Source organism: Epinephelus fuscoguttatus, linkage group LG6 (assembly GCF_011397635.1).
Source record: "Epinephelus fuscoguttatus linkage group LG6, E.fuscoguttatus.final_Chr_v1".
In the NCBI taxonomy this organism is placed as follows: Eukaryota; Metazoa; Chordata; class Actinopteri; order Perciformes; family Serranidae; genus Epinephelus; species Epinephelus fuscoguttatus.
In genome coordinates, this window is record NC_064757.1 from 26,305,540 (window position 1) to 26,322,885 (window position 17,346).

At 39.9% G+C, this 17,346-nt stretch overlaps 1 protein-coding gene across 5 annotated transcripts in view; it reads left to right on the forward strand.

Annotated features, from left to right (window-relative positions):
- Positions 1 to 2,710: 2,710 nt before the first annotated feature.
- trim36 (tripartite motif containing 36) overlaps positions 2,711 to 17,346 on the forward strand; it is a 49,079-nt gene continuing 34,443 nt past the window's right edge. For 2 of the 5 annotated variants that reach the window (XM_049577896.1, XM_049577895.1), the window contains exon 1: positions 11,856 to 17,342. Coding sequence is in view for 4 of the 5 variants with exons in the window: in XM_049577895.1 (XP_049433852.1) it covers positions 17,147 to 17,342 (196 nt within the window). In the remaining variant the exon portion in view is untranslated. The other 3 variants (XM_049577891.1, XM_049577892.1, XM_049577893.1) reach the window with 3 other exon arrangements.

Consider the following 17,346-nt stretch of genomic DNA (forward strand, 5'->3'; position numbering starts at 1 on the left):
TAGGAAATGTAGAAAATGTGGAGTCGATATCATGGTGTGATAGGGACTCCATATTGTAAGGTACACACTCTGTTACCTGTGCCTGGTAAGGTGATCAAGCAATGGTATAGAGTTCTGCAGGGATGACCTTTTTTGTAGGCCGACGCTGTCCTGGTGTCCTCATCAATAATAATCCATTCGATTTTGGATAGTTGCAGAAAATAATCTCTGTGGCAAACAAACTTTTACGATACTTGCAGGTTTTCTTCAGCAAGATAATCCTCAACAATGAACATCACTTTGTATCATTTTTGAAGCCTAAAATTCAAAGAAGTAAAAAGCTAACATAAGGCTAAAAGGGAACTACACCACGGTCGCATGACTTAATGTCACCATGACAACAAGGCTGTAAAGCAGTGTTCTGCATGATGACATTTTGTAGTCTCATTTAGCCACTTGTTAGTAACTGCTTTTCCCACCTGAAAGCTTCAGAATTTCCAGTGGGGTATTTACAGGTGTATTTTAGTCATAGAACAAAATGTGAGATCTTTGAAAGGGGAATTACACCCATTTTCAAAAGTCATGCATTATTCCTATGGTCTAAGACAGTCCAAAAAACATTAATTAACAAAAACCATAGTGCTAAACCTCAGATTTGTGATGTCATGGGGTATAAAGTCTGGAGCTGCTCCACAGACAATGAGTTGGGAAAGATGTTATGGGTAGATGTCAGGGGGATGTTCTAAGTATATGGGTTCATTTTCTGTTTCACAGCTGAGAACACTACAGTAGGATAAAGCTCATTAGGGTTTTTTTGTGGGTCCAAAATTTCAGACTCCAAGTCATTGAGTGTGATTACATGGACATTATGACATTTATGAGGCTTATACTGGTTATGATCATATACAGGATATGGTGTTTACATGCTCAAACACATAAACAGGATACTCCAATATCCCCGATCATAAACAGGTTGTTCATGTACATGTAAACACTAATTGTCTGTGGAGCAGCTCTAGACTGTATACCCTATGACATCACAAGTTAGAGACTCACTTCTCTAGTTTCTGGCTTTGAGAGAGAGTAGCTCATGTTCACAAATATTTATTTAACTTTGCTTGGCCATGGAAATAACATCTTAGAATTCTAAACTGAGGTCATGTTCCCCTTTAAGCTGGTGATAACCACAGACCTTTATTTCAGGCATCTAACAAAAAACCCATTGACCTTGAGACGAGGGAACCGAAAGTGCAGAAATGCTGACTCATCTCCATGGTTTAGGACTCATTCCTACAGTTTTTGGACCATAGATTTGGACAAATTAATCACAATAAACAACATAGATCCAGATGACTTCACAGCCCAAGGCCCTACCTCCACTCACATACCCGGACTGTCTGGCTTTTAGACTGAGTGTAGACACTTAGGTGAGAGGTAACAGAGCCAAGATGGCGCCCTGACTTGGCGTGTCTTGCCATAATCAAACTAAAAACATTATAAATCATAAACAAGTTTCAACCATAAAATCGGATCAGGTTTTGGACCTTGTCCACTTTTGTGTCAGGATCGGCTGCAGACTGACTTGGCAGAGATGGCTGCCATCTTGTTTTTACATGGGTTAGTGTATTGTGCTCTTACTACCACTAGATGGCACAGAAAAATGTCCACAAACAAGGACAACAGGTCTAAATTAAGAAGAATGAAATATAAGGTCAAGTAAACCCAACATGTGATGTGCACATATGAGGACACAGGGTCTTAGGAGGACATGATGTCTTAAACTCATCTATAAAGCATTAGTAAATGGTTTAAATCCATTGGTTACTACTTATAACACCTTTATAAGAGATTCATTAATAAAAAGTGGTAGGTCACAGTTTAATTTGGTCCCAGTGTTCATTTTAAGATTGACCATAGATGACAGCTTTCCCGAGAATTGAGCCCACATGCTCCACTGCAGCAAACAGTGATTATCTCAGTGCTTTTGGAAACAGTAGTCAGTTATGAGTTATTAGTTTTGTCATGCACCGTTTGCTCCGTCAGGGCAGTCTGCCCGCTTGTCCCCCTCCACATGCTCAATGGGGTGGAATATGTCTGCATGAAGCCATGAGGCCATCTGGTGACGCGGAACAAGTGGCATTGCCAGAAAAAAAAATTAAAAACACGAACTTAATCCGGCCTCACACAAACAACAGTCGCATCACATTCCGGCTCATGCATGAAACAGCTCAACTCCACATGACAGAATCAATCCTACCAAAGACAGACAACAAACTCAACACGAGACCAAAGAGCTGCAGTCACATGTTTGGGTCGCAATGAGCAGAACTGAGCCCAGATAAAGCAACATATGAACACATGAGCGCGCGGCCAGCCATGCGTAAATGCTCCAACTTGACTGAATGCAGCACTAACAGATTTAAGACCCCCCAGCCCGCCCCCTTTAATCTCCAATCTGAGATTATTAAGATTATTCTGGTGATTGATGGATGAATCGGGCTGATACATGACGGAGCACGGGGATACAAAGAGCCCTGTGAGTGGAGACATCGCCGCTGAGGGATGATGTAGAGGGAGAAGGAGGGAGATGGTACAGTTGGGGAGATGAGGGCGGGGTTTTCCCTCCAAGATGAGGCAAACTAAAATAAAATTGGCTTCTTGCGGCCGGCGCATGTACCGTAGACTCCACGGACACACACACACACACATACACAAGCCTGTGGAGAGAGAGAGGAGGGAGGGTGGTGATGAGGATGTGGTCTGAGGAGCGGCTCTTCTCTCTTGATGTTATCTCACCTCCCCTGTGAAGCTGGGAAGCTTTTCATCCTGTTTGCTTTAAGCCGCAGCTGCTGTTTGTGTGCGCGTGGGTGTTTTTCTACATTTTTTTTTTTATTTATTAATATTTGCTGACCGGTTTTCTGTGTGTGCGCTAACATCCACCATCATCTGGAGCCATGTCGGACTCTGAGGACATGACGGAGTTCGCCAGCATCGTGGAGCGGATCGAGCGAGGCGAGGTGAGTCTCCTCCGGATGATTTACGGTCCTTGTGACAGCAGCGGGCTGTCTGTCATCATGCAGCCGACAGCAGCAGCGCCGGGCCGGCCTGCAGAGCTGTCAGGGGGTGGAGAGGGATGCCACTGCCTATATCCTATTCTATTTTATTCTAGTCTATTCTATTCACATTGGTCACTGATGTCACATTATCTATTCTAATATTGTAATATGATCTGAGGTATTAAAGGTGCTCCTCTGTTCCACTGATTGCATTGCATCCATAGTTGGACTCACACCTATTCTCTTCTATTCTATTCTGTTCTATTTCTGTAACAGGATTTCAGGTGTGTGCCTCTGCTATTCTACTCACATGAATCCATATTCAGCTCAATTAAATTCTATTAGCTATTGATATATTCAGTAATAGGATATGTTATATTATTAAATAATGTTATCTTCCACCCTGTATTTCTGTTCTAATCTACAGTCTATTCTGACATTGTAATCAGCAGCAATAGACTCTAATCTGTTCTATTAATTCAATTGTCTAGACAGACCTACAGACAATACTATATCCTATTTCGTTCTATTTCTGTTAAAAAAAAAAAAAAAATCAGGTCTGTACCTCTGCCACTCTGATCATATTAATACCACACCTACTCAGTTCAATTGTGTTAACAATTATTTGTTAATATTAAGTGCTGATATAGCCCCATAATTCAATTCTATTGTCTTTTTTTTAGCCAGGAAGTTCCCATTGAGAAACAGGATCTCTTCGTCCAGGGAGTCCTGGTCAAGGAGGCAGCACAATCACACTATCCTATCAATTTCAGTTCAATTCAATAAGCTTTATTGGCACATTTCTTATGTGTTGCCAAAGCACAAATACAGTTAACAACAGTAAAAATTACAAAACAATCTACAAATGCATTAACATAAATTTTACGGGCAAAAAAACGTACATGTATATATAAAGGCAGAGTGTGATCTGTGATGAGATGATCTATATGTTGGTGTGTTGGTTGTCTCTAAGGCTGTGACATGCACCGACATATCTTGCTGCATCTGTGGCGCTGACACTGGTTTCTTTCAAGTAGGAAGATGTTACATTTTAGTCTGGTGAAAGTGAATCAAAATCTTGGAGTTTATATTTAATTTTGGTAAAGAACTTAGTTCTGATGTCTTCATATGTGCTATATTGTAGCACAAGCACATATATGTGTAATTCTATTCTATCATACACTTTATTCTTCTACCTTATTCTATTCTGTTCTATTCTATCCTATGTTCAATTCTTCTACCTAATTACACTCTGTCTAATTCAACTCTATCCTACACTCTGTTCTTCTACCCATTTCTATTCTACTCTCATTTCTTCTACCTTACTCTATCCTATTCTAAACTCTGTTCTTCTACCTAATCCTATTCTATCTTACACTTTATTCCACCTAATTCTATTCTAGCCAACTCTATCTTCTATCTAATTTTATTCTATCCTAAACTCTATTCTTCTGTCTAATCCTATTCTATCATACACTCTATTCTTCTATTGTATCCTACATTGTATTCTTCCACCTAATTCTATCCTATCCTTCAGTCTCTCTACTCACTACTAACAATCTAATGAACAGACCCTCTTCTGTATCCTACTCTGTTCCATCCTATTCCTGTAAAACATGTCAGCTGTGTGTAGCCATATGCACGGCAACACCGTGTAGTTCAAAAGTACTGGTGTAATCTTAATCTTATAATCTCATGTTTTAGCCTCTCCTGTGTATTATTTTGCATTATGTCATTCGGTAGTGATGTACCTCTAAAACTAATCCAGTGTTTAGTTACTAGTTACATGTAATTCAGTTACAAAATAAATGTAACTGGAATGAGTGCAGTTACTGAGAAAAATATGTAATTAAATTGCAGCTGCCAATCAAATCCAAATGTTGGTGATTACAAAAGAGCCACATCAGAATTTATTCTTCTCGGTAGGAAGTTTATATGTAGAGTATAACGTTCATTCTGTTAATTTGCATCTTTTTCTTCTCACTCTGAAGGAGTGCCTTCCTTTGGCGTAGGACATTTTCAGCATCACTGCCCCGTTTAAAACATTTGTTGGAATCCAACCAAATTACTTTGATGAAGTAATTCAAATGGTTACTTTTATTACTTATCACATTTACAACAGGGTAACTAGTAATCTGTGACATTTCAAAAGTAACACTGGTCTATTCTGTTATAAGAAGATCTGACCCTTTTCTGTGAACTAAAAACTGAATGACCTTTAGATGGAACTACACTTCCTCTATTCTACTTTATGTCAGTGCCTCGTGGTGTTAAGGCAGAGGCTCCTCTTCTATGCTTAGAGGAAATAAAAGTGAAGACAAAGAGTTGAATTAGTGTCCCTGTAGTTGCTGAGAGTGTTGGTAGGTAGTGCTGCAGGCAGATCACACACTCCTGTCAATATGTGGGACAGTTGGCAGCAGCTGTGTGATGAGTCGGGGCAGCGGTTTACTGAGGTGTGTATGAGCCTACACACAGAGGGAGGAGGAGGAGGAGGAGGTCTCTAACCATTTCACCCATTTCAGACTGACAGACAGAATGTGTTAAAATGCATCTCTCCTGCTCCACACAATCTGTGACATTCATCCATGCATGCATGAGCTGCGTGTGTGTGTCTGTTTCATGTTTCAGACCGTACACGCGATTGACTCACTGGCTGGCTACAGCTGCTGCATTCAGTGATATTTTAAAATTTAATCAGACTTGTCTTGCACAATGGGCAACAATGTTTAGTGTTATCTCTGTGGTGTCAGAATAATCAGAGCAGATACACAAAAATTAAGACGCTATTAAATGGAAACACAATTTAAGAGTTGTCCCATTGTGAGAGATTCTTTGTAGGCTGCAGTATCAAAATACAACATTATTACAGAGGACTGCACAGACAGTTTGTGCCTTAAAGTATCCTTTTTGGTTTGACATCTTTGCTGATAATGTGACACTACATTTTTAATAGTGTGAAACAGTAACATATATTCAATGGATTTGGGCCAGGGTTAAAGGAAATTCACATATGGTGCAAATTTAACAAACCTTCTGCTCTGATAATGAACACAGATGACATACTGTGAGAATGATGCAGCATTTAATGGAGCCAATTGGGCAGACAGACATCTCCCCTCCCCTGGGTTATGACTCCCATGGATCCTCAATGTCCCTACAGGCTGCAGCCACAGAATATTTGAGGAAAACATTTCACTGTTGCAGCTTCAAGTAGATATTCGATCGAAATCTAGACATGGATGGAGTCTCTGTTGCCTCCAGTGAGATTGATACTGTGGAGCTGCTGGTTTGCTGCCAGAAAACGCTGCTGGAAAAGCGAATGACTCATCAGAGTCCTAAAGATGCCTGCAGTGCCCTCAGTGACTGTGCTCTCTTTGGCCCCGTTAATTAATTCAAACATTTCACCCACTTCCTTCTGTGCTGCTGCACAGCGTTTTATATATACTATGCTACATGTTCCTCCCAAAAAACTGTTACATGGTCCATTTCTTTATTGAGCCAAAACATAGTTGGGCTGACCTGCTAGGGGGCCCTGATGTACAATAAAATGAGCTGCAGGCCTGAAGAAAAGCCACTGCAGCAGGTAATTAACAGATCATAAATCCCCTGAGAGAATGAGAGGGACCCTGACATTAGCAGTGACTGTAAAGTTAACAGGAGTTATAGCTCACATGGGCCCTTTTTACACTATAGAAACCTTATATGAGAGCTGAATGCGGAAGCCTACTGTCAGACCAGAGACTCTGAAAACATAGTTAACCTGTTTTATATAGACACTACGCAGGATTGTGTGTTTAACTTGAGAGTTTTTGTTTTAAATAAAGATTTTAAGTACTGATATACACTCTAAACTAATGAAGTCCAAGTCCATCACAGTGCCGACCTCCTGCACTTCTCTGTTTGCATTATAAAATACACACTGTTAACACTTTTCTTGCTGCTACAAGTGCTATAATGGTTTTAAATGCCGCTTATATCTGCAAACACAAGACACTTTACTCACCATCCAATTCCATTCCTTCAACTACAGTTTTTGTATATAATTTTTTATTGCAACATCCTGGTCTCTTCACATTTGTAATCTCATGCCTCATTTTGTGTATAAACAGTGATTATAATGTGTGTAGCATTCAAGCAAAGGATGGCACTAAGGGTCTGTGCATCACGTTGGTCCAGACTGAAATATCTCAACAGCTTTTGATGTATTGCCGTAAAATTCTGTACAGAGTCTTACCCAGAGGATGAAGCTCGCTGACTTTGGTGATCCTCTGATTTTTGATCCAGTGCCACAGGCAGGTCAAGACTTCCACTTGTTCGGTGATATATCTATAAGATAGGAAATTGAATTGTGCCCTCAGAGTGAACTGTAACAACTTTCGTGATCCCTTTAGTACCACCATCAGGTCAAAAATTGTACTTGTCCGTTATTTTGATTTATACAGAAGCCTAGTGCATTTGATACAGAGAGATAATAAATAATAATAATAATTCATGCTCTTGTTTGTCTGAATCAACAAAATAATAATCTTGTTTATTCAGAAAAGCCAGGGTTTATGAGATCATTTTCTCATGAATTTAGAAAAACAAGGGCAGATTTTTTATTACCTTTGAAAACTTTTCTTAAAATTCAGAGATGATGATCTTGTTCATTTGGAAAAATGTGCAACATTATTTTTCATTCAAAACTTTTCTCAGAATTCTGAAATAATATTCTTGTTTATTAGGAAAAACAAGAAATGTCAATATTAGTATCTGGTAAATTCAGAAAAACAAAAGCAGATTTTTTTTCACAACAACTTTTCCCAGAATAATCTTTTATCATAATAATCTCATTAATTCAGAAAAATCAGTAGAATTTGTTTTTCATGAGATCTTTTCTCACAATTCTGAAATTATAATCTAAATTATTTGACAAAACGAGAACTTTCAAGTGTATTATCTTGTTAATTCAGAGAAATAGGGGCAGATTTTACCCCCATGAAAATTTATCTCAGAATTTGGAGATAATCATCTTGTTAATTCAGAAAAACAATAATTTACAAGATTATCATCTCGTGAATTCAGAAAAAGCAGATTTTTTTCATGGAAGCTTTCCCCAGAATTCTGAGATCATAATCTCGATAATTCAGAAAAAAAAGTAAAAAAAAAAAAAAAAAAAAAAAATCATGACAACATTTATCATACTTTTGAAATTATAAATATTCTTTTTAAAAGAAAATTAGATTTTTAAGAGTATTATCTAGTAAATTCAGAGAATTAGGAGCAGCAAACTTTTCCAAGAATTCTGGGATAACAATCTCATTTATTCAGAAAAATGACAATTTAGATTTCTTCAATTAAGAAAAAAAAAAAAAAAAAATCAATTTTTCCTTTGAAAACTTATCTCAGAATTCTGAGAGAATATTCTCATTTATTCAGAAAAACAATAATTTACAAGAATATTACTTGTTAATTTAGAAAACAAGGGCAGGCCTCTCCATCAACTCTTTACTCACAATTCTGAGATAATAATCTCATTCTGAAAAACAGGGCAAATGTTTTTTCTCAAGTGAATGCATCACGCTTCCACGGGTATATAACCAAATACCTGCTAAATAATAAATGATAATAATAATAATTTAAAAAACACCTTCTAAAGACATTCCCATAACCCTTTATCATTTGTTTTTCTACTTAATACTAATAGCAAATGTCAGCATGCAGGCATGGTGCACCTAGACCTGATAGACATCTGCAGGTTAGCATTTCAAATCACACGGTACCAAAGTACAATAAAGTTTACTAATTTTATTTCATCTTATAGATGACTGAGATTGAAATGAGGAAGATAATGCAAAGTAAACCACATGCAGAGTGTGGCCTGCCTGTGTGTGATAAAGCACCTGAATGTGCGACACGTTGGATTGATGAGTTAAATAAAGTTTACGAGGAGCACATGAAGGCAGCATTAGTTCCTATGGAGATTCGGCCCCCTCCTCTCCTCCTCCCGCCTCTCTCCACCCCCTGCGTGTGTGTGTGTGTGTGTGTGTGTGTGGCTGCTGATTCACCACAGCGCTGCCTCTCCTCTCTCTCAGCGGCGTCACTCTATTTAAATTCACTGAGCCGTCGCTGTCGGCATCTTCTCCTCCTCCCGTCCGAGAAGTTTGCTCCTCTAACCCGAGCCATAAACACAAAACCCCGGCGGACAAGGTGACGTTTTAACTCCCAGGCTTTGTATTTCCTCCCTCGTCATGTCTGCAGAGATGCGGCGGAGCAGCACAGTCGCGGTGAGTGTGGGAAGAGAAGGTTTGAGATAGAAACGCGTTTTGTCTCGTCATTGTTGAGCAGCCTGTAGCTCCTCTGCTGCTGTGCATGGAGACCGGCTATTGTGAGAAGTTACACACTCCTAGTGCAGCTGCTCTCAGTGTGTGTCCATTCATTTCTGTTTGGAGCCATTGTTTCATTTTTTAAAAATGAAAGAGTTGTGTTTGAGCAGCCGGTGTTTGCCTTCTGTCTGTTTAAACTTCCTCTATCCTTCTGGGTATTGTCTTTAACACGCGTGGAGGCGTTATTCCCTAAATTAATGTTTGTTCAGAGCAGGAGAAGGCAGACTTTACACCAAGGCAGACTTTACACCACCTGCAATAAATGAACTCATCAGTGGGTAAATGGGGAGGACAGGTTTCACTCTGGTTTTCTAATGTCTCTTTAATGTGGAAACGTGAGCTGCTGGAATCCTGCATTTCTCTGTTTGTCTATATTTAGCCAGCTGGGCTTAATCCTGTCTTATGTAATGTATCAGAAACATGGTAAAGACACAGTGTGTGCCTGTCATTGTGATCTCATCAACTGCTTTCCAAAGCTCAGCTGTGGGATAGATAACTACTTTCTACGAACCTGAATGTACCCACCCAATTTTCCCACCTCAGTGACGCAGCAAAATGTTGTTTTCACAGCTTAAAGCACAGACAATAGGCCTGTTACAGCTGCATCTAAAATGTCCTAATAATAGGTTATTGTTCCAAGAATCAAAGACAGCTGTATCCTCGCCTCAAAGTATGAAGTTGCCGGCTTTATTTGAGACTGATCTGTGATGCCTTCTGTTGTTTTGTTTCTCCTGCGTGTCTTGTGAGAGTATGTGAAAGGATGACAGCAGCTGTGATGCTGCCTCATGCAAGACTTCCAAATGTAGAAGTACAATTATAAAATACAAAGGTGTGGACTTGAGTCATACATTTGATGACTTTATAGACTTGAAAACAATCACAAGACCAGCAACTCCAGTTGGTCTTTAACACCAGTGACTCGTGACCGTTTGGCTGAAGCCTGTTGACTTGAAAATACTTGATAGCTCCCCCAAGCCCAAACATTGAAAACTATGTGATTTTAAAAAAAAGTGTGCCACTCATCAATTCATTTCCTGACTCAACTAATTTTTATTCCACTTGACAACATCCAATCAAGTTGCAGTAGAGAGCCACAAAAACTATTGTTGCGTTACTGAGCACCAGTTGGGAAAAATTATACCAAAGTCAGTTTTATTAGCATATATAGGCATAAATTTTAGGGGGGATGCAGGGAACACGTCCCCCTCAATGTTAAGAACATGTGCCTTTGTGTATCAGACTTGTTTTGAAAAAAATAAAGACATTTACACCTTAAATTGATGCAGACAATGCACAAATTGGTGCATAAAAAATTCAGGTTTTCGCAAGAAATTTTTAACTTAATTTTCTGTCAGATGACCCCAGACCCTGTGTTTCATATGTCGCCCCTCCCCCCTTTTGAAACAAAACCTACGCCCTTGTTTGCAACCAAAAACTTCATGGTGGTCAACTGAAAGCAAAATGGAGTATGCAAAATGAGTGGGTCAAAAATCTGAGACGCAACAACTTCCAACTTCCTTCAACTTTTAAAGTTGCACAAAGAACGCTAAGTCAGGGATAATATTAGCATAGTTAGTGAGCTAATGCTTGGCTAACATTAGCTTAAAAGCTATGCAACTTCTCAAAAACCTTGATTCAACAAAAATTAAAGCAATCGTGATTCTTGTAAATGTAATACATTACTCTGTTTAAATGGCATTTGGCACAGAGCACATAATGACTTGCAAAACAATGAATGTTCCATCTCTGCATTTTTATATCTACATCGCAGTTTTCTTAAGGGATGTAAGAAAATACACACCCTGGAGTGTCGTGATATCATGTTGTGATAAGTGTCAATTCTCCAAAACATTTTGGTAGCTTGGATGCAACATTCATAGCAGTGGTTCATTTTGTGTTGTTGTTGTTGTTGTTAAACCCTCGACTGATTGATCCTTCAGTGTTGTTATCTATCATCATCCCTTTCTTCTACTCAACAACTACAACACATTACTAACATAAACTCAAGGAACACAGGCTTGTGAAACAGGCGACCATAAAGGGTGCAACGTTAGCATTTCAAGTTTTAAAAAAATCACTAAATCCTTACTTACAGTATGGCAATATATTGAATCCTAACCCTTGTGTCATGATACGTACCACATCCCCAGATTCTTGCCAATACACAGCCCTAGTTTTCAGCGATCATGTCTCCATCAACAGGTCCCGATCAAGAACATCGAGAGGGAGCTGATCTGCCCGATCTGCAAGGAGCTCTTCACCCACCCGCTGATCCTGCCCTGCCAGCACAGCGTCTGCCACAAGTGTGTCAGAGAGCTGCTGATGCTCAACCATGAGGACTCTTTTGACGCCGGCTCCGAGTGCTCGCTGCCGGGCAGCCCCCGGTCCAGGGTGCCGTCTCCCTCCATGGAGAGGCTAGACAGGCTTGTGAGATCAGGTGGGTCTCAGGGTAAGGAGTCAAAAACATTTATTTCTCTCTGATTGAATAAATGAGTTCTTTACTGGAAGGATTTAATCGTGTACAGATGCAGGGAATCGGATCTCACATTTCTCCGAGGTTAAAAGCATTGTTGAGACATTAGTAGGAGCAGTGATGGTGCTATATTGTCGGACAGCCTGACTATGTGGGTTGATGGAGGCTATAATCAGGCGATCATTGCAAAGGAAGAGCAAGTAGTGAATGTATCTTAGGCTGTTGGCAATATGAGTTTTATATCAGTCCTGCCAACTTCCTGTTACATTGTCTTCCTCCCAAGTCCCTTGACTTCAGCTTTTAGCTCTGCTGTCATCTGTATTCAACAGGTTTCAATGGCTGGATCTGGGATTTACCTCCCATAGAAAAGAACAAAAGGCTCAATCATTTCCCAGATAGGGAAATATGTGGTTACAAATAGAAACTGGATTTGATTAGCTAACAAACTAGAAGCACTGCTGTGATGAGCCAAGGCAAATTAAAGGTCGAGAGCAAATAAGTCTGTGGAAACTTTGTGCAAGACAAAATGGGCCAAGCTTTATTGTATATCTGGGTTCTAGTGTGGCACAGACACCAGCCCCCCCTCTCCCTCTATTGTCCTAGAGAAACTAGAACAAACACAAAAAATGGTTTAATAATTTGACTGCTCAGCCATAACATTGTCAGTCATCACTCCTTCCTCTAATCCTGTCTGCCTCTACAGGCTTCATTAAAGAGACAGCAGAGGAACCTGACAAGCTGTAGTTTTGTCTCCCAAGAGAAAAGACACATTGACAAGCTCTCTCAAGCCCTAATTGTCTCCCCCGTCTGCCTCTAGTGGCCCAGGGGCATCAAACATCCCCTTCAATCATGCAAGGTCTCATGTATTCATTTGAAAATGTTTTATGAACAGAGAGATCGGTTTCACTCCGCCTTTAATCGGATACACAGGCCTATGTGTGTGTTTTGTGTACACATGAGTGAACAAAGCACATCTGTAAGCTCCTAAACTCTTAAACCAAGCTGAGCTGGGGGGAGGGAAAGCTGCGGCTGAGGTGTGGGGGTTTGCAGGTAGCTAAATTAAGTTGTCACAACATTTTTTGAGTTCCCTGCTGAACACATGGCACTGCTGCAGCCAAGCTTGAGCAGGTCAATATCTAAGCCTTGAAAACAGCTCGATGGGGACACAAGGCTGCCTTTCTGCTTTCTGAGAGCTCTGGGCTGTGCGCCATTTCCATAAAGATGTCGTCTCATTTGTACTCTTGTCCACCCCTGTTGACAGAAACAGTTGTGTCCGACTTCCATACTCCGTACTATTCCAGGCAGGTTTTGAGTATGTGGTATGTTTATACTGTGAAAAGACAAAATGTCAGAACGGTCAGTATGCACTCTAGAAACATTAGATATTAGAGATAACAGCTGCTATTGTCCCACAGTGCTACTCAATGATGGCGAGACGGCTACAAAAATATCAATCAGCAATGTAAAATTTGGCCGCCATGCACATATGATATTCTATGTTAATGTCTAAAATATCATACTTTATACCAGTGGTTCCCAACTGGTCCAACCACAGGGTCCAGATTTCTCCTTAGTCAATTGTTCAAGGTCCACCCCTTTTAATATAATCAGCGTCATACTTGCATTTGGCAATATCTCAAGCTAGTTTGCTGTCTATGTCAAGTAACTTTTTGTTATTCACTCACTCTACAGCAGGAAACAACACTTCAAAATAAACGCTCTATGATGGAAATTCACTGTACTTAGAAATAAAGTGTGGTTTTTTTAGAAAGTTAATATGTTCAGAAGTCACTTGCGGTCCATTCAGAATGGATCAGCAACCCACTTTTGGACCACGACCCATCAGCTGGGAACCACTGCTTTATACCATTTTGTACTAACTACTAAAGCTGTATTGTGTGACAACTGGTTTATACTTAATGTTGTACATAATTAGTATGGAATTGGGACACAACTCAGTGGATATAAATAACCGCTTTATCCCTGGCATTAAAAGTTGCACATTCAGATTTTGAATGCATTTTTAGGTTTGATGCTGAAGATAAACACTGATGCATATTCAGCAGCTCAGTCGCAAATCCAAACAACACACGTATGTATTCTAGGCAGGTTTTGATTATGTTGAGTGTTTATCCCGAGAAAATGACTTAAGTATACTCAAAAAGGTCAGTAAGTGTGAATGACCAGCTCAGTGGCCACAATAAAATGTTGGCGCTGTATGTTCCTGCGAATCACAGATATGTTAGATTTGTACATTTCATATGCTGAGTTTCTCCACAAGGGAGGGGACTACTTGGCACTTGGTCAAGATGTCCCCCAAGAAGCAGACCGCAGCAGACCACTGTTCGAGACCAACAAAAGTGAGTGTACTTAACAAGAGTGTGGGTCAGTTCCAGTCGTGTTTGTAGCGTCCAAACTGGGTATTTTTAAGCCAAAATATTTTTTTCCTAACCATAACTAAATGTTTTTTGTGCCTAACATTAACCACAGCGTTATCACAACATGAATTAAAAATTTCAGCATAAAATTTCAAGATAATAGCTACATATGAAACGTACAAATGTAACCTATCCATGGTTTGTAGAAACGTACAATGCAGACATTCTGGTGACTGGGGTGTGATGTTGGAGGAAATGGAGCAGCTGCTCACAGATGAAAATAAAGTTGCATCTCATTGTAGATAGATGGTGATGAAATGGCTCCAGGTGAACCTCCAAAACAAAATACGCCTTTGTGAAGTTTAATTGGCATTGGTACTCGAGCTCCAAGTGTTGTATAATTTCTTACTGGTATTAATTTTTTCTTCTTGAGTGCTAACTGAATTAAACCCCACTAAATTACAAAGACTAGTACATAGTTTATACACTTAATATGTTAATATGTAGTATGGATTTGGGACAGATGAAAGTGATTTCGTTGAGTCAAAATGACTGACAAAACACATCATCAGTGGCCCACACTACAGAAAACTGAGCCTGGTATCCATTTATCTAAGATGCCAAGTAGCCTCGGAGCCACACTGAGCCCCAGAGCTAAAGAGATCCCCAGAGTACAGTGAAGTGAACCCATTTTTGGGAACCATTCAGCCATTCATGGTTCAAAACCACTGAGACTGGGCTCTCAAACACAGTCTGCCTCATTCAGACTCCCTATTCAACCTGAATGAGTTCATTATTCACTGGCAGGGCCGCATCTGTTGACGCAGGAAATAATCAAATTCTGCTTTTTGAGTAAACAAATCTCGCACCTTGCTGGAAGCCAGCATGTGCACAAGGACACCTCTGTCATTTCTGTTCTCTCAGAGCTGATGCACAGTGTGTAAAAACGTCTTTCAAACGTACAGTTGATTTAGCAGCACCTCGTAAAGAAACTGTGCAGTTTATTTAGTCCATTCATGGAATTTGTACAAGTGGAATTCCCTCGGGGATTATTCAATAAGGTTGTTCCCGTGTTAAGTGTGTTTAATCAGCAGATTACAAAACACAAATTCTCCGTGTGTTAAGAATATTTAGGAAACCTCACAGTACGCTATGAGCACATTAACACCCAAACAGCACAACCGAGTAATTCTGCCCACCGCCTCCAACACTGGGAGATCAGATCATTGGTCGCCATGGTGACGCAACCTGCCTGTAAGGAATGAATGAGGGATTAGGTGAAGGGAGAGAAAGAAAAGACTTAAGGCTATATTTATCGGTGTGCAGCTCGTACAGGCCTTGCTGTGCATGGACAGAGGGAAGGCGGTTACTAAACCTCATCAGCATTGTTTCTAAACTTCATTTATTTTATGTTGCCGGGGCTCAAAGCGGGCATGATGCATTTATGCTCAACAGCTAACTCTTGTCAAGTGCACTGTGAAGATGGTGTGAGTGCTCTTAAGGGATAGTTTGACATGTTGGGGAAATATGCTCATTGGTTTTCTTGCTAATTATGCACCAGTTCATGTTATTGACGTAGGTCTGCTGTAGTGAAACCAACGACTTAAAGTGCATCCTGGATGCTTCGTCCCAGGTGTTGTTACCATGTTGTTTCATGCAGGCTATATACATGATGACACCTTCATGGTAAAATATATTACTTTATAACCAAGATTGGAAGTGGAATAAAAAAGAAATATAGGCCATCAGTCACAAAAGTGAAATGAAAAGGTTGTCACATTCAGAATGGTTGCTCACGCTCACCCTCCTGTCCACTCATATTTATTGACATTAATCCTAGTAAGTATATTTTTTTCATTCATTTTCTGTAACCACTTATCCTGTTGGGGGTTGCGGGGGTGCTGGAAGCTATCCTAGCTGACATTGGGCGAGAGGCGGGCTACACCCTGGACAGGTCGCCAGACTATCACAGGGCTGACATATAGAGACAGACACCCATTCACACTCACATTCACACCTACAGGCAATTTAGAGTCACCAGTTAACCTAAATCTAACCATTGTGTGACTGTGCTGCCCCCAATAAGTATAACTGTTTGCAAATGAGTGTAACATTTATACATAAATAAACCTATTGTTTGTTTTTGTGAACAGCTGAACTTGAAGTGTTGCTGCCACAAGAAACTGTGGAATGGCATTATCTTCTTTTCTTTTGTAGAGGATGGTCCATGTGTATCATATGCTAAAAGAGCTAAAAGAGAAAGGAAGCACTGAAGCACCTTTCCTTAACATTTAGAGAATGCCAACGGCCCTTATCATGGCTGCCAATTAGATAATTCTGAGTCATGTCACTCAAATAGGAACCTTCCAAAATGAAAAAGGTCTGTATGACTGCAGCCCGATGGGAGGGGTATAGTGACCAGTCAATAAACACATTAAACCTAGTTTGTTTAATCTGCACAAAAACTGAAAGTGTAAATGGATGGTACTATTGTTATTGTGCTGGTAGAAGGATGTTGTTTTTTTCTTTTTGGAAAGAGTCAAGCTGGCCGTTTCCCTGTGTTTCAGTCCTAATGCTGATTGAGCTAAGCTAACGGTCTCCTGGGTCTAGCCTCATATGCAGCAAGAAAGCCACAAATTTACCAAAATGCCAAACTATTCCCTTGATGAAAATTGTCTGACAAGGACATTTATGTCACAATAATGTGATTAATTCAGTCCTGAAAAGTTAAATTCTGGTTTAAGTTGCATGGATTTGTGCTCAAATATAAACCGTTAACAAGTGCACAAATCAAGAGTTAATTGTTCACTCTAACTGTTCACGTCTTGTATGTATATTTTAAATCTGTTCTGTATTTCACTCTGAACTGCATTACCAGATTTTTACTTTATTTTTATGTTGGCTGTGTTTCTCAAATGTCATGTTGTTTATATAAAAACAATAAGGTTTCTCACGTCACTTCACATTATGTATTGTTTCTTTTTTCTTGTTGGTCTCACCTCACTTCTCTGTTCATTGCTTGCAGCCACAGTGCGAAGGTCGTTTGGAAGTCGAGGTAGACGCGGGCTCCGTGTTTTGAGTAGCTGTAGTAGTGA